Below are 25,553 nucleotides of genomic sequence, written 5' to 3'. Positions count from 1 at the left end.
CTTTACCGTAACAACTCCTTTTATAATATATAATTATATATAATATAATATCACCTATCTCTAATTCATCCAGTCTGATAGTTGTTTGGAACTTAAATTATCACCTCTCGAATCTCGATACATATTCTTATATAAAAATGTAATTATACGATAAGTCTACTGTAAAGAAAAAGTTTATCTACTAAATACAAGTAAGTTTCCGACTATCCCGCTCTCAAAACATGTTATAGATAATTGTCAGCACCACCACAAAGACAAACTGGTGACGATATCCGGAGTTGAGCCTGTATCCATTTTCAGAGGGTGTGCACGATGCACCCTTCTGATTTGCAGACCCGGCTAATTCACAACCCATTAGCTGGGACATCCTCTCTGCTGTGATGTGTCTCTTCTCCACCAAACACATGGCTAGTTTCATCACAGGGTTAGGGACGGGGGTGATGGTTATTGTGGTCGGGTAGGCGTATTTCTGTCCTAGAATGGGGTAATCATCTGTCAGATGCACGTCATCTTCAGGTCGATTGCGGGTTGGTATGGGCTTGTAGGACAGCAGAGAGGAAGCACAGCTGCTGAACTGTTGGATTGTGCTTTCTTGTGGGATACAGTCTACAACTGCTTTCGTTTCCTTATCATTAAGATCAGCTCTTATCAGCTCGTCCAAAGGGGCTAGGATTTGTTTCATTTCTGAAACTGTGGGTCTGATTGTGTCCAGTGTTGTCCCACGATAAGGAAATTGCCAGGCACCATAACTGTGCTCCTTTTCATACCACCCCCCGTTAAAGTAAGCATGCTCTCCGATGAAAAAGCTAGTGGAAACTGTGTTTTTCTGCCAGTACGGCTTTGCTTGCAGCGAAAGGATAGACTTCCATAGATCAGAGCATGTTCTTGAAGTATCCACTGAATTTTCACAGAATTTGGTAAATTCATCTTCTGTTATTTCAAGATCCTTGTCTTTGTCAGCTGCTAGAATCGTAGTATCTGATGATGAAATACTATCCTCATAGTCCTTTCTCAGCTCAGTGCACTGGGCCATCTTCTGTGTCTGCTCTGGGCTCAGCACCGCAAACAAGTCAATCTTCTTTGTTCCAACTTCCATTTCGTTTGGAAATTCCTTTTGGCTTAGAACCACAGTCAAAGGCTCGTTCAGATCGTAAGTTTTGTCTGTTGGCTTCGACCAAGCACAGTCACCTTCGTCAAATGAGTGTCCGAAAGCATTTTCCATTGTACCTCCATGGCTATAAGTAAACCTTACCCCTCCTTCAGTCTGCTTGTCCCAATCCTCTTGTAGCCAATTCCTCATACGAACTCGCATGATTTTCTTGATATCTGAACCCCGATCAGAATCAGTCTTTGGTTCATATCCAGCCTTCCTCTCGTAATCCTGGGCGCCGTGTACACCGTTGTCCAAAGGAAGAGGCTCCTCTTTAACCTCAGTGATCCCAAACCAGTATCCTACTTGTTTAGCAGAATTCTTAGAACGCTCGTAAGAGGAGGATACCAGGCTGTCTATTTGTACTCCAGCTTTTAGAAGAGATTGTCCTTGTACACTTGATCGGCGTAGACCTGGTGGAGGTTTATTAAAGATAGTCAACTTTGACGGAATAATTGGAATAGGGTTAACAAAAATTGATTGTATGCCGTCTAAAAATTTCAAAACGTAATCCTAAAACGGGCTGAAACGGGTGAACAATGTTGCGATACGATTTAATGTGACAATGTTAGACAATTACAACAAACATGTCGTCCGGAAATTAAAAACGTGTAAACCAACCTGCTGGAGAAAGTCTCCTCTGAAGAAAGATGCTGTAATTAGGATCAGTACATACTCCATCAGCACCACATCCTTTCTTTTCTGGAGGGCTAACATTCCAGTTGGTTTGATCATGCCGGCATGTGGCCGTGTATCCACCGCTGGTTATCTCGTCTCTGATCCTCAGCAGTTCGGTGCAGGTTGCTGCTTGAAGACTGCTCCCAGTTTTAGAGAGCTTACATTGGCTCGGAAAGGCGCAATGTTTTCCTGCTGCTTTGGTTAGGTCACTAGAGAGGACAGCTCCAGAGGAGTAGGACCGGTAAACTCTCTCGGTGGGTGTGCAAGAAGTGCTCTTTTGTTCAAACACCTTGTCACGTCCGTCTATGTCCGCTTGTCTCATAGAATCCAAAAAGGACAGGACATAGGCGGATATAGGCGGACATAGGCAGACATAGACGGACATAGGCGGACATAGACGGACATAGGCGGACATAGGCGGACATTAATGGACACCTAAATTGCTAAATAAAATGTTCAATTTTTGCTGTTATAGGGGGATCATGTTTTTTGTCCGTTCGGTACCCTATATTTTCAAAACGGACAAAAAATAGAGCGGACAAAAACGGACAAAAATGGACAAAAACGGACAAAAATGGAAATAACATTTAGATGCTTCCTCCTCCTACTCTTCCTCCTCCTCCCCCTGGGTCTTCCTGATCTTCCTCAGTCCTCTTCCTCCTCTCCTCCTCAAATCCTCAGTCCTCCTCCTACTCCTCCTCCTCGTCCTCAGTCCTCCTCATCAGTCCTCAACAGTCCTCCTCCTCCCCAGTCCTCCTCCTCCTCCTGAGTCCTCCTCCTGGGTCCTCCTCCTGGGTCCTTCTCCTCTTCATCCTCCTCCTCTTCCTCCTCAGTCCTCAGTCCTCCTCAGTCCTCCTCCTCATCCTTCTCCTCAGTCCTCCATCCTCCTCCTCAGTCCTCCCCCAGGGTGGGCGACAATTGACCCCCCGACAATTGACCTCCCGACAATTGACCCCCCGACAATATGATTTAATACAATTAACCCTGACCCTGACCTTGACCCTAACCCTAACCCTAACCCTAACCCAGGACCCTAACCCTAACCCTAACCCTGACCCAGGACCCTAACCCTAATCCTAACCCTAACCATGACCCTGACCCTGACCCAGGACCCTAACCCTAACCCTAACCCTAACCCTAACCCTAACCCTAACCCTAACGCTAACCCTAACCCTAACCCTAACCCTAACCCTGACCCAGGACCCTGAACCAGGATCCTGACCCAGGACCCTGACCCTAACCCGATCAATTGACCCCAGTGTAAATACATGGGGGGTCAATTGTCGGGGGGTCAATTGTCGTACTGAGCCCTAGATTTCGCGACAATTGACCCCAGTGTATTTACATAGGGGGTCAATTGTCGGGGGGTCAATTGTCGGGGGGTTACTTGTCGGGGGGTCAATTGTCGTACTCAAGCCTAGATTTCGCGACAATTGACCCCAGTGTAATTACATAGGGGTCAATTGTCGGGGGGTCAATTGTCGGGGGGTCAATTGTCGGGGGGTCAATTGTCGCGGTACCCTCCCCCAGTCCCCCTCCTCCTTCTATTCAGTCCTCCTCCTCCTCCTTCTCAGTCCTCCTCAGTCCTCCTCCTCCTTCTCAGTCCTCCTCAGTCCTCCTCAGTCCTCCTCCTCAGTCCTCCTCCTCCTGGGTCCTCCTCCTCTTCATCCTCCTCCTCTTCCTCCTGGGTCCTCAGTCCTCCTCCTCCTGGGTCCTCCTCCTCATCCTTCTCATCAGTCCTCCTCCTCCCCAGTCATCTCCCAGTCCCCCTCCTTCTCCTCCTCCTATTCAGTCCTCCTCCTCCTCCTCCTCAGTTCTCCTCAGTCCTCCTTCTCATTTCTCCTAAGTCCTCCTCCTGAGTCCTCCTCCTCTTCCTTCTGAGTCCTCCTCCTGAGTCCTCCTCCTCCTCCCTCTCAGTCATCCTCCTCAGTCATCCTCCTCAGCCATCCTCCCCAGCCATCCTCCTCAGCCATCCTCCGCAGTACTCCTCAGTCCTCCTCCTTCTCAGTCATCGTCAGTCCTCCTCCTCAGTCCTCCTCAGTCCTCCTCCTCCTCCTGGGTCCTCCTCCTCCTCCTCCTCCTCCTGGGTCCTCCTGGGTCTTCCTGATCCTCCCCAGTCCTCTTCCTCCTCCCCTCCTCAGTCATCCTCCTACTCCTCCTCCTCGTCCTCAGTCCTCCTCATCAGTCCTCAACAGTTCTCCTCCTCCCCAGTCCTCCTCCTCCTCCTGGGGCCTTTTCCTGGGTCCTCCTCCTCCTGGGTCCTCCTCCTCCTGGGTCCTCCTTCTCCTCCTCAGTCCTTCTCCTCCTCCTCCTCAGTCCTCTTCCTCCTCTTCCTCCTCCTCCTCCCTCTCAGTCATCCTCCTCAGTCCTCCTCCTTCTCAGTCCTCCTTAGTCCTCCTCCTGAGTCCTCCTCCTCCTGAGTCATCCTCCTCAGTTCTCCTCCTCCTCCTCCTAGGTCCTCCTTCTGGGTCCTCCTCCTCCTCCTCCTGGGTCTTCCTGATCCTTCTCCTCCCTCTCAGTCATCCTCCTCAGTCATCCTCCTCAGTCATCCTCCTCAGCCATCCTCCTCAGCCATCCTTCTCAGCCATCCTCCTCAGTACTCTTCAGTACTCTTCAGTACTCTTCAGTACTCTGTACATTAGTACATTGTCCGCTAATGTCCACCAATGTCCGCTAATGTCCACCAATGTCCATCCAAGTCCGCCAATGTCCGTCCGGGTCCGCCAATGTCCGTCCGAGTCCGCCAATGTCCGTCCGAGTCCGCCAATGTCCGTCCGAGTCCGCCAATGTCCGTCCGTGTCCGCCAATGTCCGTCCGTGTCCGCCAATGTCCCAAAAAACACGTCCGTTGTCTCATAGAATCCAAAAAGGACAGGACATAGGCGGACATAGACGGACATGACACCCCCCCCCCCTATAAAGCAACTTAACAATCTTACCCCTTTCAAACAATGAACAAAAGCTTAGGATAAAAATCGAGGTGATAGTAATAATTTAAATAGTCAATATAAAACTTCATTTATAAAGTAAAGATGAGATGAAACTCTGGGGGTTCATATAAAACAACGAATGAGATCTAACAATAGACCCATAAAAAACACCGGGGGTAAAATCTATCAAATACACGATAAATTAATTATCGAAATCTTAAAACTCCAGTATCCAAAACTTCAAGTATTAAATTTGTCGGTGCCCCAGCTTTGGTGAATACGTTTGCAACTTGCAGTTTATTAGATATCCAATGAACTTCAATATTATCTAATTTAACAGTTTCTTTTAAACATTCTATTTCATGCCTAAGTCTCTTATCCTCATTCAGTTTATTACTAACAATGGAATCACACAAAGTTTGACTATCAACATAACATTCAATTTTAATATCCTCAATGTTGAGTAGCTGTGATGTCATTCTGCGAAGGAAGATGCAGGAGTCAATTGCTTCAAGGAGTGCATAGGTTTCTGCAAACAAGGTGCTTCTTACAATTCGCTTTAACTTCTTTGAGCACCATATCAAAGGAGTGGCAAACTGGCTATCATCCGACTTAATGAACACTACATATATCCACCCTGTGAAGCTCCATTGTAGAGGTTTTTGTGTGAGGCATCACTAAAGAGGATAAACTTCAGATTTTTCAGATTCCCAAGTGAGTGATGCTTGATACAGACATGCTTTCTCTTTAGCCTTTCTATGACCTGATTACAGTCATGAAAGTCCTTCACAGTGGCATCTTTGATACCTGTGCTGGTAACACAAACCTGAAATGACACATCAGGCCTAGAGTGGTTGGATACCCAAAGGATCTGGCCCAGCTTAGACTTAAGAGTATTCTTCTCATCACTGGAGAGGTCCCTGGTTTTAAGGGCGCCACCTGGTATATCAATGGGACAAAGCTTTTCAATATACTTCTTCTGATCCATCTCAATATAGTCAGCCTTTTGACGAATTTCTAGCCCAAGGTAAGTGAAAGCAGATTTTTCTTCAGTCTTTATGAGGAATTCAGATTTTACTTTTGTCATTACTTCTTCAAGAAACTTCGCTGATCCAGCAAACATGAAATCGTCGACATGCAAGGCAAGAACCCCTTCAAGGTCTCCATCCTTTCTCCAGTAAAACACAGCAGGGTCTTTCGATTTCACACCATCAAGATCAATTAAACAATCAGCAACTCGCTGATACCACTTAAGACTGGCGTCCACTAGCCCATAGACACACTTTTTTAACTTCCATATTACCTCTGAGGCAACTTTTGCTTCTTTAGGAGGTTTCATGTACACAGGTCTCATCATGTCGTTCCCTTGCAAGAAAGCAGACTTAATGTCTAATGCTTGTACAATCCAATTCTTTCCGGCAATGATGGCAAGAAGCAAACGAAGACTCTCTTTGCAACAAGTAGGGGAATCACTTAGGATGGACGATGTATCCTCAAGAAATCCCCGAGCAACTAGTCTAGCCTTTTTGGTATCGCCATTCTGTTTACATACCCAAGTACTTGTGATAATTTTTCTAGCATCTAGCTCTTCTATCTGAACTTCTTCATACACCTTGTTAGTTACCCACGAACTCAGTTCTAACTGCTTTTCAGTTGCATAGTCATCCAATTGAACAGCATAGACATCTTCAATTGGGTCGAAATCAAACTCATCACCTTCATCTTTGTTCAGTACAGTGAAGTCATCAATGGTAGATACATCTATAGATATGACTTCATCTGTCTCTTTAACATGAACATTGTACCAGTTCTTATGTTTACCATTAGCCCTTCCTCCTCTTGACAATACAACAGCCTCATACTGTGTCCCATCATCAACAAAGATTATTGTTGAGCCTCTCTTAATGGCAGTTGGCTTGTCAATTCTTTGATCCTGCTTAGTACTGACTGTGTTGTTATCTAACTCAGCAATTTCAGGCAAACTTGTAGGTGACTCAGCTTCGATTTCAGCTGGATAATTAACTTCAGCTACAGGGTTTGTAGAAGGCTCTACTTCAACTTCTTGGACTGGAACATCATCACTAGAACAGTCAAGACCTGGTATTCTAAGTACACTTGCTTGATAGACTCAACATCCTGAATTGGACCATTTGTACTATCAGATTTAGATTCATAGGGAACCTGGTCCTTCACAAGAGAGATCCTGCTCTGATGTACTCTTGTTACAAAGCTTCCTTGACGAAGAAATACCACTGTACTATCTTGTCCTATTACCGTTGCAGGGCCCTTCCACTTGTCTGATCCCACAGCTTTGTAGTAAACTTTACTTCCAAAGGTTATGGGTGTTGTGTAAGTTCTCAGTGGCTTCTTCAAAGCCTTCATTATCCTATTGGAGCTTTCACAGCTTAGAAACATCCTTCTAGAAGCGTTCATTGCATTAATATGACTAGCGACTACTTTACTTGATGTTTCATTCTCAAGAGCAGGTGGACTTGAGTTGAGGACATTGGGCAGGTATGTTTGTGTCCCAAACATGAGCTGATTGGGTGAGAAACCCGCAACAGTACTGAGTGAGTTCTTTGCACTACACGCCCAGCTGAGTATGGTATCAACATTAGTATTTGGAAATTCTTCAGCCAGTTTCAGCATCATCAAGGAAATTACAGCATTATGCCGCTCAACTATTCCATTTGAGAAAGGACTATAGGCAGCAGAAGTCTTATGCTCAATGTTGAAATTCTGTGTCCAATCTTCAAACTCTTTGGAACAAAACTCTCCGCCATTATCAGAGAATATCAATGAAGGGCACCCAAAGACGGATATCCATTTCTGACTGAGAACATCAATAATCTCACTAGTCTTCTTGGACCTGACAATCCCAGCCTGACTAAACCGAGAGAATTCATCAATGATGTGCAGGTAGTACAAATTATTATCCAGCTTGTGCAGATCAATGGCAACTGATTCATTTATTCCTCGAGCTCTTGGAAATGATGTGCATGGTTTAGCAGGAGCCTTCTTGTAAACTTGACAGATCTCACAAGTTTCAATGACCTCTTGTAGAACTCTAAACAAATCTACATCTCCCAAACCAGCATCACTAAGTAGTCGCCTGAGCTTGTCATATGAACCATGTCCCAGCTGACAATGAAGCTTTTTCACCGAAGCTTTGTCCAATTTCTTTTCGACAAACTGACAGACATTAACGGTAGCTGCTTCTTCTAAGTGGTCTTCAAATGTATCATCAATCTCAATGTGAGGCAACATATCAATCATTATTAGCCCAGTGGAGGTGAAAGAAGTAGGAATGTCCTTCCCAAACATACTAACACGGTTGTTGACCATATCAATGACAGTCTCAGTATTCTGCATAGTCTCTTGACTAATTAAAAGAGGTATATCATCATTTACCACATCACATTTTAGATCAAACAACTCACCATCAAGATTCATTGGCAGAAGAACCTGTTTTGTTGCTCTGATAGGGTCACCATCACCAAACCTATACACAGCCGAAGAAGGAGAGGTTTCGAGAACAACTTTGGACTTTTTCACAAAATCCTTCAACCATAATTCACCACACACTGTTTTGGTACAACCAGTATCCAAAATAGCATTACCAAATGATTCAGCAAGGTAAATAGCTTGGGGTGAGGAATACTCTTTGGTGAAATATTGAAGTTTCACCTTCTCTGTAACGTTCTCCAGATTAGGTTCACTTTCCAGCTCTCCTTGGACTGAGCGTGTAAAGAAGGATGGTGTACTTTTGCGTGGGCATTCTCGCACCAAATGATACTTTGAATCACATATCAAACACAACATTATGTTCCCATACTTGTCCTTTCGATTTATGTACTTGTTCTTGCCCTGATGTTGCTGCTGATTACCGTTCGGGTAATACTGTTGATTATTATTTGAGCTGAATTTGTTCCCTGATCTATAGTTTTGGTAGTTCTTTTGTCCTTGTCTGGCATAGAACGACTCTTGTGTCTCCTGCTTAATTTTGATATCATTTGATCCACATGTGCTGGTTTTTCCACCCAAGATACGTTTGATGACAGACTGCATTGAGTCATATTTAATATCAGTGCAAGCAGTCATGATCATTTTCTGTTCATCAGCACTCAGATCCATGGACCTCATCAATTTGAAAGCAAGCACATTATCAGGATAAGTAATGTCAATAGCTTTAGCTTGTTTCATAGCACGGTCAAAACGAATCATGAAGTCTGCGACTTCTTCATCTTGATTTCTTCTTATATCTTCAAAAATAACATACCTTTCATAGGCCATATCATTTTTGTCTTTCTCAAACACCTTGTCTAGATGTGTGATTAAAAGTTCCAAACCATTTTCTTTGACCATATCTTCTAGAGACATTTCAATTGCAACAGTTTTGTAGTCTCCACCCAAGACCCCAATAACCGTAGGAGCTTGTTTCTTCACCGCGACATCAGTCCCTAACTCCCAGATTTTTATCTCCTTTTTCCATGCTCCATAATCCTCACCAATCCTAGGAGGGCTTTGCTTTGACATTTTCACACTTCCTGCAACCACTGTTAACCTTGTGTTTGGTACCAGTAACTACACCGTTGTTATATGAAAGGTAGTAATGAATCGTATCAAGTCATACAGTATCAAGTCATACGCTTATATACAGCAAAGCCCTGGGAAATACATAGTTAATGATATAAAGCAACTTAACAAAGCAATTAGCATGAACGCGCGTATATATATACACAAATATTATTATATATGTATACTCAGTGGCGCGATTGGTTAGCCACTTTTCTATGATGCCATATGTAGGCGGTCCGAAGCCCGTTGAAGATCATTTTACTGGTACTTATTTTTGCAATGAAAAATTTGGCGATAGAGATAATTTTCAAACACAGTTTCAATAACAAATATCAAATAATACGATTTTGAATGCATATTAGGGCGTGCAAGCAGTTCTAGCAAAATAAGTTTAGTTCAAGCATATCGTATTCTCTCAAAATAGTTTCAGGAGATTCAGTGAAATGGTAATTCTAGCAAGATTTTCTTGCGCTAATTTAAGGGTCATATCAAAGGATTAATTCCTGTAAATTTTGAAAAATATGGTTACAGTAGGTTTCACTCTCAGAAAGGGCGCAAGGAGGAAGGATCTGGAACAATTTTTGAAACACTTGTTTTGAGGAATGAATTCTAGTAATAAGAAATGTAAATTTGGACTACAAGGGGCGAATTTCGTGCAGTTATACTGCAATTTGACAGGATATGCTGAATTAGGCCAAAAATCCCCCCCCCCCCCCCCCCCCGTGACACGTGACAATCGCACTTTCAAATGCCCATAATCCAGGCTCATCGCACTTTCTCAGCAATCTTGATAGGGGGTGTTACTTGTGTCATTACACTAACTTCATTGAGACTGATCGATAGTTTCCAGCTATATTTGAGGCACACTCTCTCTCTCTCTATTAAACAGCTTTATTCTCTGCTTATTAATTGATGTTAATATTGTTTGGTTCACACTTTGCGAAGATAGATTAATATTCTCCACAATGAAGTTATTCAGTAGTATACTAAAATTCCCATGATGACGATATATTAACAGTAAGTAAACTTGAAGACTTTTCTTTAAGAATAAATGCTAAATGTGGCATTTCCTTGTAATCAGTGCATCAATTGACAACTAGTATTTGCTGGTAAATTATCTTGTTCTGTAAACCATGAACAGCCACATTGTCTTGGTTCTGTTTGTATTGTTCGCGGTATCAGCTAAACCAGTTGAATTTGAGGTCGAAGAAGACATTAGTGATATTGAAGTTCCTGAGGCAGAGTTGGATGAGGCGGAGTTGGTGGATATGGTGGAGATAATTCATGATATGGATAGTGAGGGTAATATTTTAAAACACGGACTGAAGAGTGGTTTCAGAAAAGGATAATGGGATATATATTTATTCTTTACAACAAAGGACTGAAGAGCAATATGTTTATTTGTATGGAGAATTGCATGATGCATCCTATTTCAGACAATATTCCGGTTACTTGAACATTTCTTCTAAAGTAATTTCCTAATAAGGCATGCAACATATTTTAGAAACAGCCCTGAGAACACCGAATTATTTTCACCTTTTACAAAGGCATGTTAATTATCATTATAACAAGTATTTCAAAAAATAATATTAAGTAAAAAGGTGCACTGACTGAATGAAACCCTCATCAAAAGAGACTTGTGTGCGCAGTACTGGGCATATTCACAGACTCTTGTAGGCGAATCTTCGTCTTAATGTACAAATTTATCAGTTTAATTAGAATTCTCAATTTGGTGATGTCATTATTATTTATTACAGTCATTATGTTGGACAATATCCACACGTGTTTGTTTTGTTCATTGTTAAAATTCAAATACAAAAGTCTTGAGCTATGATTGGCTAATTATTTGTTACATATTATTTGATTTACAAAAGTCACTAAAGTGGTTAACAGTTTGTTTATGTTGGCACAGCTCAACAATTCAATAACATGTGAAAGCAAACAAAAGTTATAATCTTGGCAAAGAATCACTTTAATCAAACTATTAAATCTTGCCCAGAGATCATGCGCCTCGGGGACAAAGAAATATAAAATAACTTAATCTTCATATTTTGTTAAAACCAAACTGTACTGTCAGAACTAAAAATGGTTTTGCAAAATTATTACTGATTTATAAAAGAGTAGAGTACTATAAAGCTATAAACATGAACTAGCGGATGTGAATAACGCGTGATAAAGTAGATGGGTTGGATGACAGAGGAAGATGGAAGATTTAGGAAGATTGTTAGTTTCCCCACTGTCCCTCTCTCCCTCTCTTCCTACTGATGGTTATGTGGCTCAACTTAGACGGAACTGTTGCTACATCGTCAGTGCTGTTATTCTCAAAGATAACAAGGTATTGTTCATAGTGCTAAACTGTAAACCACGGTACTTAGTTATTCGTATAATTTTGTAACTACTACTAACCACAATACTTAGTTCCATATTTTAGTCGTCTACTTTTAAACCACACTTCTACTGAAATCTTAGTGTGTTATGATAAACAAGTGCTTGTTACTCGCATGTTACTATACTGCACTGCACGTGTCCCAACTTGGCTGGAGTCCAATAATCACCACTGACCAGGTGCTGATGATCCAGGAAGCTAAGCTGGGGTGTAGAGGTAAATGGTACCTGCCTGCAGGGAGAGTAGATCCTGGAGAAACACTGACACTGGCTGTACAGAGGGAGGTGCAGGAGGAGGCGGGGTTTCTCTTTAATCCGACACGTGTTGTGGGAATTGAGGGGAGCTCTCCTGGGTACGGTCAAGTTAGCTCAATAATATGGTTAACAGATCAAATAACCGTAATTTATTAAATTTGAGTATACCCTTGTATCGAGCAGAATTGTCGACCAGAAGTTTCCCTTAATTAAAATTGCTCTCGCCCAATTCAGGTGGATGAGATTTAACTTTTACGGAGAGATATCTGGAGGAGAACTGAAGACTCACGAAGACAAGGAAAGCATTCAAGCCAAGTGGTTTGATTTGACGGAAGTACTCGACCGCAGAATCGATTTAAGGTTTGCCATTATGTAGTCACGTTTCGAACATACTGTTTTAGTAACGCGCGGTGTTTCTGCAAGGGTACTTATTTTCCATAGCACGTGTTTTCTAACGCGCGCGCAGTGTCTATCGCCGGGATCGTTCATTAAACGCTGAATATCTTGAACATTTTCAATATTGTTTTATAACAATAACTATAATTATAAGTAGGGTTAGATGACCCGATTCTGGTTCAATAAATTGTATAATTTCAGGGCCGCCGATATTATCCCAGTGATACGGAATGCTGTGGTACAACAGGAGAAACTGTTTGTTGGTACTCTCCCTTCTGCGATAGAGAGAGCTAATTACACTGTATCCCTTGCTATCGTGTTTAATGATAATAGTGGGAGGTTTATCTTCGTTTATTTACAAATCTTTAAACTTATGATTCAATTTATAGTCACTCGATGATTAACACCCTTTCAAAGAACACTCCCTGTGACGGGCTGTGACTACGAGCATCCTAATTGCTAATTAACATTTAATATGGAATTAGATCTATTTTGATCGAAAATAGGAAAATAATATTTGCCGCCGTAGAGTCCTGTTTTTTCACACCCCCAGGCCCTAGAGTCCCGGTTTGCACGGCGCCGCCGTAAAGTCTTACGCCCTAGAGTCCCGGTCCCCCACCCCCTGATTCATGAGTTTAACATAGCTTACTTACAGTCCGATATCAGTTGTGACTGATAGAAGTGGAGGTCTCCCGACCATGTCTATTGAAAAAAGGGACCCCAAAAGCCATGCCAAACATATTTTCGACATATTTGGGATAGCTGACAAGATATGCAAGGTATGTGAGATCCATTGATTAAGGGACATTGGTCGTCACTCTTCTTTACTCAGAAACTTTATAGTTCAAACTCATTACATTTGAAAGTTTGCATAGGCTTGCAATCTTTTGATATGAAATCTGATATTTTCATATGTACGCACAGAAGTTCAACGTGTATTCGAGAATCACAGCTGATACAATAGCTGCGTTTAAAGTAGCAGTCCAGTTCTAAAACTCAACTTACTTGAGATCTACAAACAGTTCTAATTCAGGAGATTGTAGGAGTTGGCTCCACCTCTGACTTGTTATTTCGCGGTATTCTAACTTTAGCCTACGATGGTCGACAGGTACGTGTTGTTATGTGTTACAAGTGTTGTTATGTTTCACACGTGTTGTTATGAAAAATCTAACCAACAATCTTGAATTTTGACGAAGTGATAATTGTAAGGACATCTCGCTGAAGTAATAACAGCAACTAACTACTACGAATCTCGCTCATTCTTATCTAATTCTAAACTGAGATCACTTTCGTGAGAGTGGTTTTATTCTAATCACAGCTTGTCCTTTCCTTGATCCAATGAACTTCCCTATTAAATTGATTATCCTTGTCATGATTTTCTCGGCTGTCGATTTAAAAATAATAATGAGTGTGATCAAGAATGAATACTATTAAGCTTTAAAAGTCGTGGCTAAAATAATGACTGCCAGTCTCTTAGCATTTCTTATAAGCCTTATTTTTGTATTGTATTGAAGCGAATCATTGCAGATTTCACCTATCTACCTTTACCCTCTTGTTATCCATACTGCTGTATTCTATTTCTTGTAATCTATAGAATACCTCGCCCCCCCCCCCCCCACTAAAACTGATCCCAGGGAAAGGATGGTATTCACTTTACCTTGCTCTACGCCTCTTCCACACAACGTGAAATCAGTTCAGACTGCTCTTGGCAGAGTTCCAACAGTTCAGATATCAGGACACTACTTTCCTCTGACAGGATTATCCCTGTTAAATAGAAACATTGCGGGAGTGTACCAGTTACACTGGGTTAACTGAGTTGTGTGATAAGGTTATTTTAATACTTTCAACACTACTACATATAATATAACAAATAATTTGAGGCTCTAATGATGTAGTTTTACGAAGATTTCAAGCCTTATGTTGTGTGTTTCCCATCGTGTCCAAAAGCATTATAAGGTTATTAAGTTACACTTGTTAAACTTACTTCAATTGCTTTCATCTATCTGTTTTAGGAAAATTGAGAAGGAAATGAGGTACCCCTCTTCTGTTACATTATTTTTATGCAAATGAAAAGTAAGTCATCGTTGGTTACTGTTAGAGGTGACGCATTTATTTCCTGATATAGAATTATGTTTTGTAACTACAGCTTTTTATCCGTTTGATTACACTTTTGATATTTCATTTTGAGGTACATTTGTTTTGCAATATATTTTGATATCTTATGCTCCATATATCATCACTATAATTTTACGTTTTTTAGCAATGACGTTTTCCTTCTCTCTACAAATAGAATCGGTCTCAAGATTTCAATATAAATATCATAGAAAATACGAAATTGCTTTACATTTTTAACACGTTATTGAACATGAAATTAATAAGCATATCGTCAGAGAAAATGGATGCAATTAATCAATACACTACTCTCCCGCACGGCTAAAACGTGGCATTTTACATCGGTCACTATAATTCTTCTAGTGAGAGCATTCTAATTGGTATCTTATCTTTCAAATATTCATCTTTCAAATATTCATCTTTCAACTTAGCGCAGTGTTGTGCGCGTGTGTGAGCGTGTGTGTGGGCGTGTGCGTGTGTGTGTGTGAGCGTGTGTGTGGGCGTGTGTGTGAGCGTGTGTGTGAGCGTGTGTGTGAGCGTGTGTGTGGGCGTGTGTGTGGGCGTGTGTGTGGGCGTGTGCGTGTTTTATCATATTCAGTAATAGCATAACTCGTGAACTACCAAACATATCAGTAGCTCTAAACCCAAAACAGATTTGTCCTTCTTTTGAGATCACTTGTTAACAGTCTCACACTTCTGCCCGGTCTTGTTGTTCTTTTCAAGCTCTTATAAGATCATTGTCCTAGGACGGTTACTAAACTCTGATTAAAATCCTCTAGGCTCATTATGCAAATCTACTCTATGTATCGTGAGTATTAATGTGGCTTTCTGGTGAGGTTGTTTTGTAGTCTCTGTTCTTTCTCTGTCAGCTCTCAGTTGGTCCCCGCCCAATTGTTGCTAATCGACCTGAGCTGGGAGTATGAAATAGTTACCATGGAGACCTATACTAGGAGTACCATGTCTTTACACTATAATATACTATCCTCGTTTATGCGAAGCATCACCATTAATTTCGTAGCTTATCTCGAAATCGAAAGCCGATAACAATACTCGAATAAATAAAGATCTTAATTCGGAATTCTGAGTTTTACATTTTTCGCTGATCCTGACTAAATTATCTACTTTGCTGCGGTCAAATCTCCAGTCTCACACCCAGTGTCAGACTGGGGTCTCACAGTCACTACAGCTACTACGCACCTGTATTTTAAGATCATGATTCATCGTCACTACTGCTGCTACTACTACTGTCCGACTTGGAGTTAGGATAGACTTTAGTGAGCTGTTTCTGCAGTGTTAACACGCTCTTATTCGTCGTCTTTATCTCTGGGTAATTAGCATAATCATATAATTGGTAACTAATTAATTTGGTTAAAATCTAATTTAAAGATCTTTATCAAGTATATAGCCTATCAAGTATATAGCCTAGCCTAGATTTATATTTATCTGATATACTTAGATCTAGTGAATTAACATTACACCGTCAACCATGTACTCTATCACGTGTTTAGTGTACTGTTTCACAGGAGACCCTACTAGTGGACCCCTGTACTCGAGTGGACGCCTGTTGGCCCCCTAAAAGTGGACCCCTAACCTTTAGCTAGAGTGAGAACTAGTTTCTCCAGATCTTCCAATCTCTTTCCGAGAGTGTCTGCCAGTTCCACACTGTTTGTAAAACTAATTCTCCTCTCAGTCTCTGTGGTGTCCTCGTCTTGTTGGGGCTTAGCATCACGAGCTAGCTTCTGCCGTGCAGCCTGAGGAGAAGGGAGGTGGAATTGTGTACAATATCTCTGATGAGAATGAGTGATTTTAATATGAAATATTGATAACGATAGTTCGACATCTCTTCTGAATTGACTGTGTATAATATGTCATATATTGAGTGTGTTGTTGTGGGTGTGCTTGTGGGTGTGCTTGTGAGTGTGCTTGTGGGTGTGCTTGTGAGTTTGCTAGAAAACATCCTGGCTCCGGTAAGAAGGTAGATGGATGCTCAACTAAAATACCAAGTCACTTCATCTCGTCTTTTTAATCCGTCCTTCATATGCTTGACTGCGAAATTGCCTGTCCATTAATAGAAATGCTGTTTTCTTTTAAAGACTGGTTGCTTTGTTTTTATATTGCTGTTACGTTTACCGTGACTACATTCTTGTAGCTGTCAAGCCCCATATTGAATCTGCCCTGATCCTGTGGTTTCAGAACATCTATCAGATCAATATCATGCTCGGTAAGGTGGTCTATTAGTGATTCTCTGGAGTCTATAGAGGAGACTGAACCAGGGACTGACCCGTTAGTTTCCATACGTAGTGCCGCCACCTGGTGAGTCTTGTGTAACTATGGTAACTATCTTGTGTAATGAGATGTGGTACATACTCAGTGGTGATTGTATAATATGTAGCTATAGCGACACGCTAGGTAAGTGGTATTTCCAACTTACCCAGTTTAACTTATTAAAGTCCTAGTTAATAATATTATACTATTATAATATATCTACAGCACAACTTAGCACTCCGGAAGAAGGCGCGACAGTCCCGAATTAAGCTGGTTTGAATCAAATTTAATGCAGCAAGGCATAAGTTGGTCCGGAGTTTTGGTTTAAGTCATCTTGTTACCATATTATTATAATAGTTACCATAGGTACCATGTAACAGTTACCACGTTACCATTTAATGGTACTCACCATTTCAGCAACAGTTTTTAGAAAATACCTCTACATAAGGTTTATAAAATGTTACAGCCAGCGATATGAACTGCACATAATAGTAAAGACATTAAGACACAGTACACTTTAAGTTAATTACAGTTAATCGAGTAGTTAATTAATTAGTTGATTAGTTGATCACATGATTATTGGAACATTAAAACAGCTTATTAGAAAACAAAGCACAAAGACGGTTACCTAATCCCAACCCCCTCCAGTTACTGTTTATGTTTATTGTCAGGATATATAAACAGGTCGTCAATAGAACTCCGATCCCCTCAAATAGACCAAACGAAATATTGTCAGTCAAAGTTCACGTCAGTTCTTGTCTGGTTAACTGTCCTAAAATAGTATTTTTTCTTTAGTCCCAGTTAGTGATAGTGTCCGTCCGCCCGTCTGTCTGTCTGTACCCTGATTACATCCCCTCCCCATCGTACTCACCTCGGGAGTCTCTGGTCGTGGTGATTGGTTATTGAGGTTGAGTTTTTTCCTGGCTGCCTGTAAAGTTGTAGGAAATATTGTTGGGGGCGAAGATAAGGAGCTTCCTCGGAGGGACTCCACACAGTGATAAGGGTGCTTCAAGCAGCGGTAAAGAGAGGTGTAGATAACAAATGTAACACGTGGTGCCACGTGGTGTAGATAACAAATGCACACGTGGCACGTGGTGTAGATAACAAATGTACACGTGCCACATGGTGTAGATAACAAATGTACACGTGGTGCCACGTGGAATAACATGTGCAATACGAGTATTATGAAACATCACGTGCAACTAGTGCGTGCAAACAAGAATATACTTGTAGACCTTTATAGATATCCAGCGTGCAAACAAGGATATACTTGTAGACCTTTATCATTATTAAAAATATTCAGCGTGTCGGCCTGCGGTTCAGTCGAGAGCATTTCAATGCATTGTAGAAGCGATTTGTCCTTGAAATCATTGTTAATCACTTAGCGAAATGATTGAAATCTTGTCAGCGGATCTTTTAATCGAAGTAAGCATAGTTTTTGTAGCTGAGTACTTCTTGACATCCACCATCTATTCGAATGAGAATCAAAAAATCACCGGAATCGTTAGTAAAAGCGATGAACTAGTCACGGGAGCACTGAATGGCCGGAGGTGACTGTTTGGGCGATGTTCAAATTGATCGAGATCGTTAACTCCTAGGTGCACGATAGCCACCAAAATACAGAATTTTCAGCAACAAATTGAAAAGCGGTATATTGCGCTTGACATCTGAGTGATTGGTTAAACTCTCCTGAACAATCAGTAGAAATAAGTCCGTTAGAGCATATTAATTCAGCAGCAAGGGTAATCCACAGTATAAGTACCTTAAATCAGCGGCTTTTTAACGAAAAGGTCTTGAGAGCTTTAGCAAAACGAGAGCTTATTGATAATTAATAAACACGCTGAAGGGTAAATGGTTAACACTCAACATTTAGAACATGTTATGGTATTGTTAAGATAGGGATAGATAAACAGCTTAACAAGAAAAGCAGAAAACAATCTAAAACATTTAACATGGACATAAAGCAACGACATGATTTATACACGGTTTTTGACTTTGTTAGATAAGCATTAAAACAAATTAAACATATACATTATACATTGACACTTTGAAAGATACGGCATTCGTGTACGTAAATAAGCGTCAGGGACCAGCAGATAATATTATAATACATAGAGATTGGAACTGTTAGCTGCTAAGCTAGACCTAAGCTAATGCTAAGCTAGACCTAAGCTAAGCTAAGCTAGACATAAGCTAGACCTAAGCTAAGCTAAGCTAAGCTAAGCTAAGCTAGACCTAAGCTAGATTTAAGCCAGAGCTAAGCCAGACTTTAGCTAAATCTAAGCTAGACCTAAGCTAAGTGAAGATAAGCTAGACGAAGAGCTAAGCTAAGTGAATGTGAGCTAGATCTAAGCTAGATCTCAGCTAAGTGAATACTCGCTAACCTCCTTGAGGACCTCCCTCATCTCTGGGTAGTCGTTGAGAGCGTGGAGCAGATCCTCCTTCCTCAAGCAGAACAAGTCCGAGTACCCCACACTCCTCACGTTAGCAGTCCGTCTGTTTCCGTTCTTACCCACGTTCAGCAGACTGATCTCCCCAAAGTAGGACCCGTCTGATAAGGTGGCTAGAGCTCTACCGTCATCTGCTGTTACTTGCAACATGCCTGGAGGAGGAGGAGGGGTTACGTGAGGAATACACTTGAGGAGTGGTCACGTGTTGGGAGACTCATTTTACAGTTTTAGCACTAGGTTATTGTTCTGTCGTCACAAACATTTACATCCCTCGGAACTTTTACAAAACTAGGATCATCAAAAGGCCCTAAACTAAGAAAAGTCTCAGCACCTTGCAAGTTGTATTGTAGTTACCTTGCTTTACTATGAACATTTCTCTGCCAATATCCCCCTTTCTACAAACGTAGTCGCCAGGAGAGTACACCTGAGTAAGGAGTAGTGAGTAAGGAGTGAGTATAGTGATCTTAGTTTTTATTAAAATAGGTCCTTCTCTGCAACATTGACACCGGAACTGAGATCTAGACTCACAGGTTATCAAGATGGCGTTTTATAAAAAATGAAAAACACAACCAGATACGTAAGCTTATTAAAAAACACAAGGTATGCACTGTACTGTGCCCTGATATGTCACCATTCCCATGATTACAATACAGATAAATTATCAGAAGAGGGCGTGATTTTCATACTATCAGGGACCAATTTAATTTGACAACGCTAGAAATGTTTTAAAAGGGAGCCTTTTGTACAAATGTGATCGTGCATTAACAGACTTACCTGATGTTTAAGTTTAAGCACAAGTGCTATTAGAAAGCCGGACTCGCAGTTTTGGAATAGTTCCACCTGCTTTAAAGTTGCTAAATGTACGTGTATAGCCATTTCGGCTTGAAGTTTATCTGGTAAATACCTGTGGAAATATTTATTTTTATTATTTTTATACAATCTAATTAAAAAAGATCCCGGATTCATAATATTATAATTAAATATCTCCTTTAATGATAACGAACTAAAAATAGCTGGAAAGCACATGAATAAGTAGCTATAAACGCCCACGAACAAGTAATAGCGTCAATCACAACAGCTTCTGTACCCCATAAAGCAGAAATGGTTGAATGTACTGTTTAATGATTCAATGCCATGATACTAATATGCTTTATATAAATTATACGGATATAATCAAGACGGGTTATAGCTCTATGAAATCTGTTTTAAAAGTCTCCCCATGCGTGTTAGATAGGGAAGATGTCTGTAAATCAAATCACTACAGATACGGTGCTGTCTGGTGAGTGTGTGGAATGTGGTGGAAATGTTAGGTTTATCTTTAGTATTGCTTGGTATAGTTTTTGGAACTTTACCTTCGATTTCTAAATTCTCAATTAAAGGGAGGGGTGACCTCGCTCACATTATTAATATTATTAAGAATTACACTTACTTAATATAATTAATACAATGAAGAATTATACTTACTTTAACACATCTTCCTCCTCAAAAGTATGGTTTTGAGCCCACAAATAGTCGAACCACCGAATGATTCTATTTTGAAGGTCCTTGCCCACATTTCTGTAGCCCATATACTCCTTAAGATGATCAAGTCTATCTTGAAACACGCTCCTGTTTGCTCTTAAGTTTGTGATGATATTACCGATACTACCCACAACTGAAGCGAATATCATGACCCCAATAAGGAATATAATAGTCAGGTAAACATACTCCCATAGCTCTTCAGGCTGCTCCATCTCACCTATCGTGGTCATAGTCTGAGTGGACCAATAGAGCGACACGGCGTACTTCATAGCTGTACTAGCGTACTTGTTCTTAGTACCGTTCTTCTCCGTATCATACGGGTAAATGAACTTGCTGCGGTTAGGGTGAGTGTTTGGGTTTTGTCTGATAACAGTGGTAGACACGAAGAAGTAGAGGCACGCGTTCCAGTGCATGACCATGAGCATGATGGTGAAGAGAGTGACTATCCTCCACAGAGTGGGCACACTCGTCCTGCACTCTGTTCTGTCGTTCCACGCCACTAAACGGTGGAATTTGAAGAATTTGCTGAGACGGATAAGAGGGGCGATGTATATTGAGGCGGTGGAGAGGCGAAAGGCGTAGACGATCTGAAGAAAGGGGAAGTGGAACTGTTAGATATAGCAATATAGTAGTACTCAATTATCTTAGTTAGAAATATATTATTTGTTTGTTGACATATCAGTTCGTTGGAGAGTTTTATTGCCTGTAATATATGAAGATTATCGCACAAATTATCTTTTAACCTTTTTATAACTAAATTCCTACAATATCTGCAGAACCTACTGGTGCATATATTGATGTGAGGTGTTTGTTTGGAAATGCAACGATTCAATTAATATGTTAATGAATTCGTTACGTGAACGTTATGAGAGAATGAGGAGTGCTGTTTGAGATGCCGTTATTAACAGCAGTGCATTATTAGCTACACAATCACGTACACTCACATAAACACATGATCTCACAAACACGGAACAGAAAACAGTGTGTAATAATACACACGTACGTTAAAAGAAGCGTAATTTAAATGATGAACCACATTCCTGAATGTTTACCAAGAGCTGTAGTAGCACAATTACTAATTCCTCTTGAAAACACATCAGTGTGATTCATCATCAAAATTTCAAAGAATGCCAATTTTCCACGGTTGCTGCTTGTACTTGTAGAAGAAATGCTACAATGTACAATGTACAATGTATTGTACAAGAAATTTTACAATGTACAATGTACAATGTACAATGTATTGTATAAGAAATGCTACAATCTAACAATGCCTGGCTAGACACGCACGCTATCACACTGTTTTCTCACTTTAACACGTCTTCCTCCTCGAAGGTGTGGTTCTGGGCCCACAAGTAGTCAAACCACCGAATAATCCTGTTAGACAAGTCCTTCCCGACCTTCCTGTACCCCATATACTCCTTGAGATTATCTAGTCTGTCTTGGAATAGGTTCCTGTTGGCCCGCAGGTTAGTGATCACGTTGCCAATACTTCCCACCACTGAGGCGAATATCATGACCCCCACCAGGAACACAAATGTCAGGTAGAAGTACTCCCAGACCTCCGTGGGTTGCTGCACCTCCCCGATAGTGGTCATTGTTTGAGTGCTCCAGTATAGTGAGAAGGCGTACTTCATTGAGGTAGCTGCGTACTTGTTGCTGTGCCCGTCCATGTCTAACGAGGGAGGGTAGATGAAGTTGCTCCTGCTGTCCAGGTCGGTTATGTTAGCGTAGCTCTTCTCTATTATTTCTATTGATAGGAAGTAGTAGAGACAGGCGTTCCAGTGCATAACCATGAGCATCGCCATGCAGAGCACGGACAATCTGCCCAGGATGGGAAAGTTCGACACACACTCACTTCGGTCCACGAATTGCATAATGCGCTTCCCTTTCAACAGCCTTATCATACGCACTGCTGGCCTGGCAAACACGGGACGTGCAAAACCAGGTATGAAGTACACCACCTGGGAAGAGGAGTGTTAATGATTTGTGCTGTGTGCTGCCGGTTCAATAGGCTGCCGGTTCAATAGGCTGCCTGTTTAATAGGCTGCTTGTTCAATAGGCTGCCGGTTCAATAGGCTGCCTGTTCAATAGGCTGCTTGTTCAATAGGCTGCCGGTTCAATAGGCTGCCGGTTCAATAGGCTGCCGGTTCAATAGGCTGCTTGTTCAATAGGCTGCTTGTTCAATAGGCTGCCTGTTCAATAGGCTGCCTGTTCAATAGGCTGCTTGTTCAATAAACTGCCAGTTTAATAGGCTGCTTGTTCAATAGGCTGCCTGTTTAATAGGCTGCTTGTTCAATAGGCTGCCGGTTCAATAGGCTGCCTTTTCAATAGGCTGCTTGTTCAATAGGCTGCCGGTTCAATAGGCTGCCGGTTCAATAGGCTGCCGGTTCAATAGGCTGCTTGTTCAATAGGCTGCTTGTTCAATAGGCTGCCTGTTCAATAGGCTGCCTGTTCAATAGGCTGCTTGTTCAATAAACTGCCAGTTCAATAGGCTGCCGGTTCAATAGGCTGCCTCAATGCTGTTAAATTCGCACTAAACGTATTATTCGAATTAAATTCGCATACGAATTTTTCGCCATGCTGGCCTGGCAAACACGGGACGTGCAAAACCAGGTATGAAGTACACCACCTGGGAAGAGGAGTGTTAATGATTTGTGCTGTGTGCTGCCGGTTCAATAGGCTGCCGGTTCAATAGGCTGCCTGTTCAATAAGCTGCCTGTTTAATAGGCTGCTTGTTCAATAGGCTGCCGGTTCAATAGGCTGCCTGTTCAATAGGCTGCTTGTTCAATAGGCTGCCGGTTCAATAGGCTGCCGGTTCAATAGGCTGCCGGTTCAATAGGCTGCTTGTTCAATAGGCTGCTTGTTCAATAGGCTGCCTGTTCAATAGGCTGCCTGTTCAATAGGCTGCCTGTTCAATAGGCTGCTTGTTCAATAAACTGCCAGTTCAATAGGCTGCCGGTTCAATAGGCTGCCTCAATGCTGTTAAATTCGCACTAAACGTATTATTCGAAATAAATTCGCATACGAATTTTCTCTATAAATTACCGCATTTAAAAAATATACCAAATACGGGAACAGGAAATCACATGCCCGCATCAAAATGTTCACGATAGTTGGCTTTGTGTGGTGGAATATTGCCAAAACATGTGCTTCCCGCAACAGACTAACGTGGGTACTGACCAAGATCGCAAGGGGTTAAATTTAGCTCATACCCGAAGACGTTATGGAGTAAACTAACTTATCTTAATAAACTTGAAATCACTTAATTTCCTCCACAGTCTAGTCTATTTGTCGAGATTTGTAAGTTTGAGATTTGAAGTATAACGTCAAAATTCACACATCCAACTAGATTATAAGATTACTAGTGTAACCCGGCCTTCGGCCGGGATTTCACTGCCGCAGTTAAAAAGGGTAGGAGCATTTACAGACAGACAGACAGAAAACACACATTCTGGGATTATTAGTTAGATAAACTCGAAAATGCTGCGCCTTCCCACAGCCGCATTTTTATCGAATTTTCCGCGCATTTTTTGGCGAATTTAACAGCCCTAAAAATTAAAACTTGAAGTTTTAAATTGGCGAATTATTCGCGTACTTTTTGAGAACTCTAAATACGCCGTACTTTTTGACACAAATTTGGCGAATTTAACAGCCTGGGGCTGCTTTTTCAATAGGCTGCTTGTTCAATAGGCTGCCGGTTCAATAATCTGCCAGTTCTATAGGCTGCCAATTCTATAGGCTTCCAGCTCAATAGGCTGCTTGTTCAATAGTTCAATAAACTGCCAGTTCTACAGGCTGCTTGTTCAATAGGCTGCTTGTTCAATAGGCTGCTTGTTCAATATGCGGTGAGGTGAAGTATAACAGTGCTGGAAAGATGAGGTCACTCTCATTTTTACAAAGAGGCGAGAAGAAATAAAGTTAGGAGATCTATATTGTAAGGAAGAGTAAGTATTTAAAGAACACAACATGGGAGGATGTCTGTACAAGGTCACGTGTAAAGTCACGTGTAAGAGGGTATTAGGATTGTGTTATTAATAAAACTGCTTTGTTAACCTTTATTAATCTACGACAGGAAAAAGTTAGAAGTTTATTTCCTGAATGAAACTTAAAAAGTAGGCGTATGAGCAAATAATGCTGTTTTGATGTAAGATATTATCTGTGTCAACTCCTAACTGGTCCCTACGAGAGTGTAAATAAGATAACGAGAAACTAATGTCCGCCACTAAATAAACATGTCTATCAAAGGGACTGTGTCACTGTGTCACTGTGTCACTGTGTCACTGTGTCACTTTGTCACTGTGTCACTGTGTCACTGTGCCACTGTGCCACTGTGTCACTGTGCCACTGTGTCACTGTGTCACTGTGTCACTGTGTCAATATGTCACTGTGTCACTGTGACACTGTGTCAATATGTCACTGTGTCACTGTGCCACTGTGCCACTGTGTCACTGTGTCACTGTGACACTGTGTCAATATGTCACTGTGTCACTGTGCCACTGTGTCACTGTGTCACTGTGACAGTGCTATAACCTCACCTGAGTAGGAATTATACTGAATATGTCGATGTAGAAAGCCATGCTCTTCACATACTTCTTTGAAAGTTGTGCTGTGTCTGTCACTAACAGACCTCGCTCCAAAAAACCTGTCGTGAGTTTTATATTTACGGGTTTAAGGAGAAAATCTCTGATACTTATAGCTGAATTAATTTTTGTGAATTATCCCTAGCATGAACATTTAGCATATTTTTATAGCGTCGATACAACATAACTAACCATTCATGCTAGTAATTATTGTAGCTATATAGTATTGCATATAATATAGTATTATTTATAGT

General features: G+C 41.3%; 4 protein-coding genes across 6 annotated transcripts in view; 1 reads left to right on the top strand and 3 right to left on the bottom strand.

Moving 5' to 3' along the window:
* LOC134817817 (protein YIPF4-like) overlaps positions 1–25,553 on the bottom strand; it is a 78,336-nt gene that overhangs the window by 42,810 nt on the left and 9,973 nt on the right. The gene's annotated exons all lie outside the window — the stretch shown is intronic.
* LOC134818162 (uncharacterized) lies at positions 215–2,150 on the bottom strand. The gene is made up of 2 exons (XM_063827597.1): positions 1,772–2,150; positions 215–1,563 (listed from the first exon to the last, which is right to left on the bottom strand). The coding sequence occupies exons 1-2, from the start codon at positions 2,148–2,150 to the stop codon at positions 215–217; spliced, it is 1,728 nt and encodes a 575-aa protein (XP_063683667.1).
* LOC134818176 (putative nudix hydrolase 1) lies at positions 11,487–14,631 on the top strand. Its single transcript, XM_063827615.1, has 7 exons — positions 11,487–11,670; positions 11,901–12,073; positions 12,210–12,335; positions 12,573–12,710; positions 13,027–13,150; positions 13,405–13,479; positions 14,006–14,631. Exons 1-7 carry the CDS (start codon positions 11,539–11,541, stop codon positions 14,144–14,146), a joined length of 909 nt encoding a protein of 302 aa, XP_063683685.1. The 5' UTR covers positions 11,487–11,538; the 3' UTR covers positions 14,147–14,631.
* Positions 14,675–25,553, bottom strand: part of LOC134817815 (cyclic nucleotide-gated cation channel alpha-3-like) — an 82,613-nt gene continuing 71,734 nt past the window's right edge. For 2 of the 3 annotated variants that reach the window (XM_063827152.1, XM_063827150.1), the window contains 9 exons: positions 25,255–25,361; positions 20,663–21,306; positions 19,973–20,102; positions 19,553–19,622; positions 19,133–19,350; positions 17,620–17,676; positions 16,075–16,234; positions 15,681–15,806; positions 14,675–15,389 (listed from right to left, as the gene is read on the bottom strand). In XM_063827152.1, coding sequence (XP_063683222.1) covers positions 15,694–15,806; positions 16,075–16,234; positions 17,620–17,676; positions 19,133–19,350; positions 19,553–19,622; positions 19,973–20,102; positions 20,663–21,306; positions 25,255–25,361 — 1,499 coding nt within the window. In that variant the 3' untranslated portion in view covers positions 14,675–15,389; positions 15,681–15,693. The remainder of the gene's footprint in view (positions 15,390–15,680; positions 15,807–16,074; positions 16,235–17,619; positions 17,677–19,132; positions 19,351–19,552; positions 19,623–19,972; positions 20,103–20,662; positions 21,307–25,254; positions 25,362–25,553) is intronic. The other variant, XM_063827151.1, reaches the window with a different exon arrangement.

The sequence above is a fragment of the Bolinopsis microptera genome, chromosome 7 (genome assembly GCF_026151205.1).
Source record: "Bolinopsis microptera isolate Bmic1 chromosome 7, MBARI_Bmic_1.0, whole genome shotgun sequence".
Classification (NCBI taxonomy): Eukaryota; Metazoa; Ctenophora; class Tentaculata; order Lobata; family Bolinopsidae; genus Bolinopsis; species Bolinopsis microptera.
This window is presented reverse-complemented; position numbering and strand designations above follow the sequence as displayed.

Bases quoted from the DNA above. Each gene is read 5' to 3' on its own strand.
- LOC134818162 (XM_063827597.1), bottom strand. From the start codon at position 2,150: ATGAGACAAGCGGACATAGACGGACGTGACAAGGTGTTTGAACAAAAG. The intron at 1,564-1,771 runs GTTGGTTTACAC...AACCTCCACCAG, and splicing joins GAGGAGACTTTCTCCAGCAG to GTCTACGCCGATCAAGTGTA.
- LOC134818176 (XM_063827615.1), top strand. From the start codon at position 11,539: ATGGAAGATTTAGGAAGATTGTTAGTTTCCCCACTGTCCCTCTCTCCC. The intron at 12,074-12,209 runs GTACGGTCAAGT...CGCCCAATTCAG, and splicing joins ATTGAGGGGAGCTCTCCTGG to GTGGATGAGATTTAACTTTT. The intron at 12,711-13,026 runs GTTTATCTTCGT...GCTTACTTACAG, and splicing joins TTTAATGATAATAGTGGGAG to TCCGATATCAGTTGTGACTG.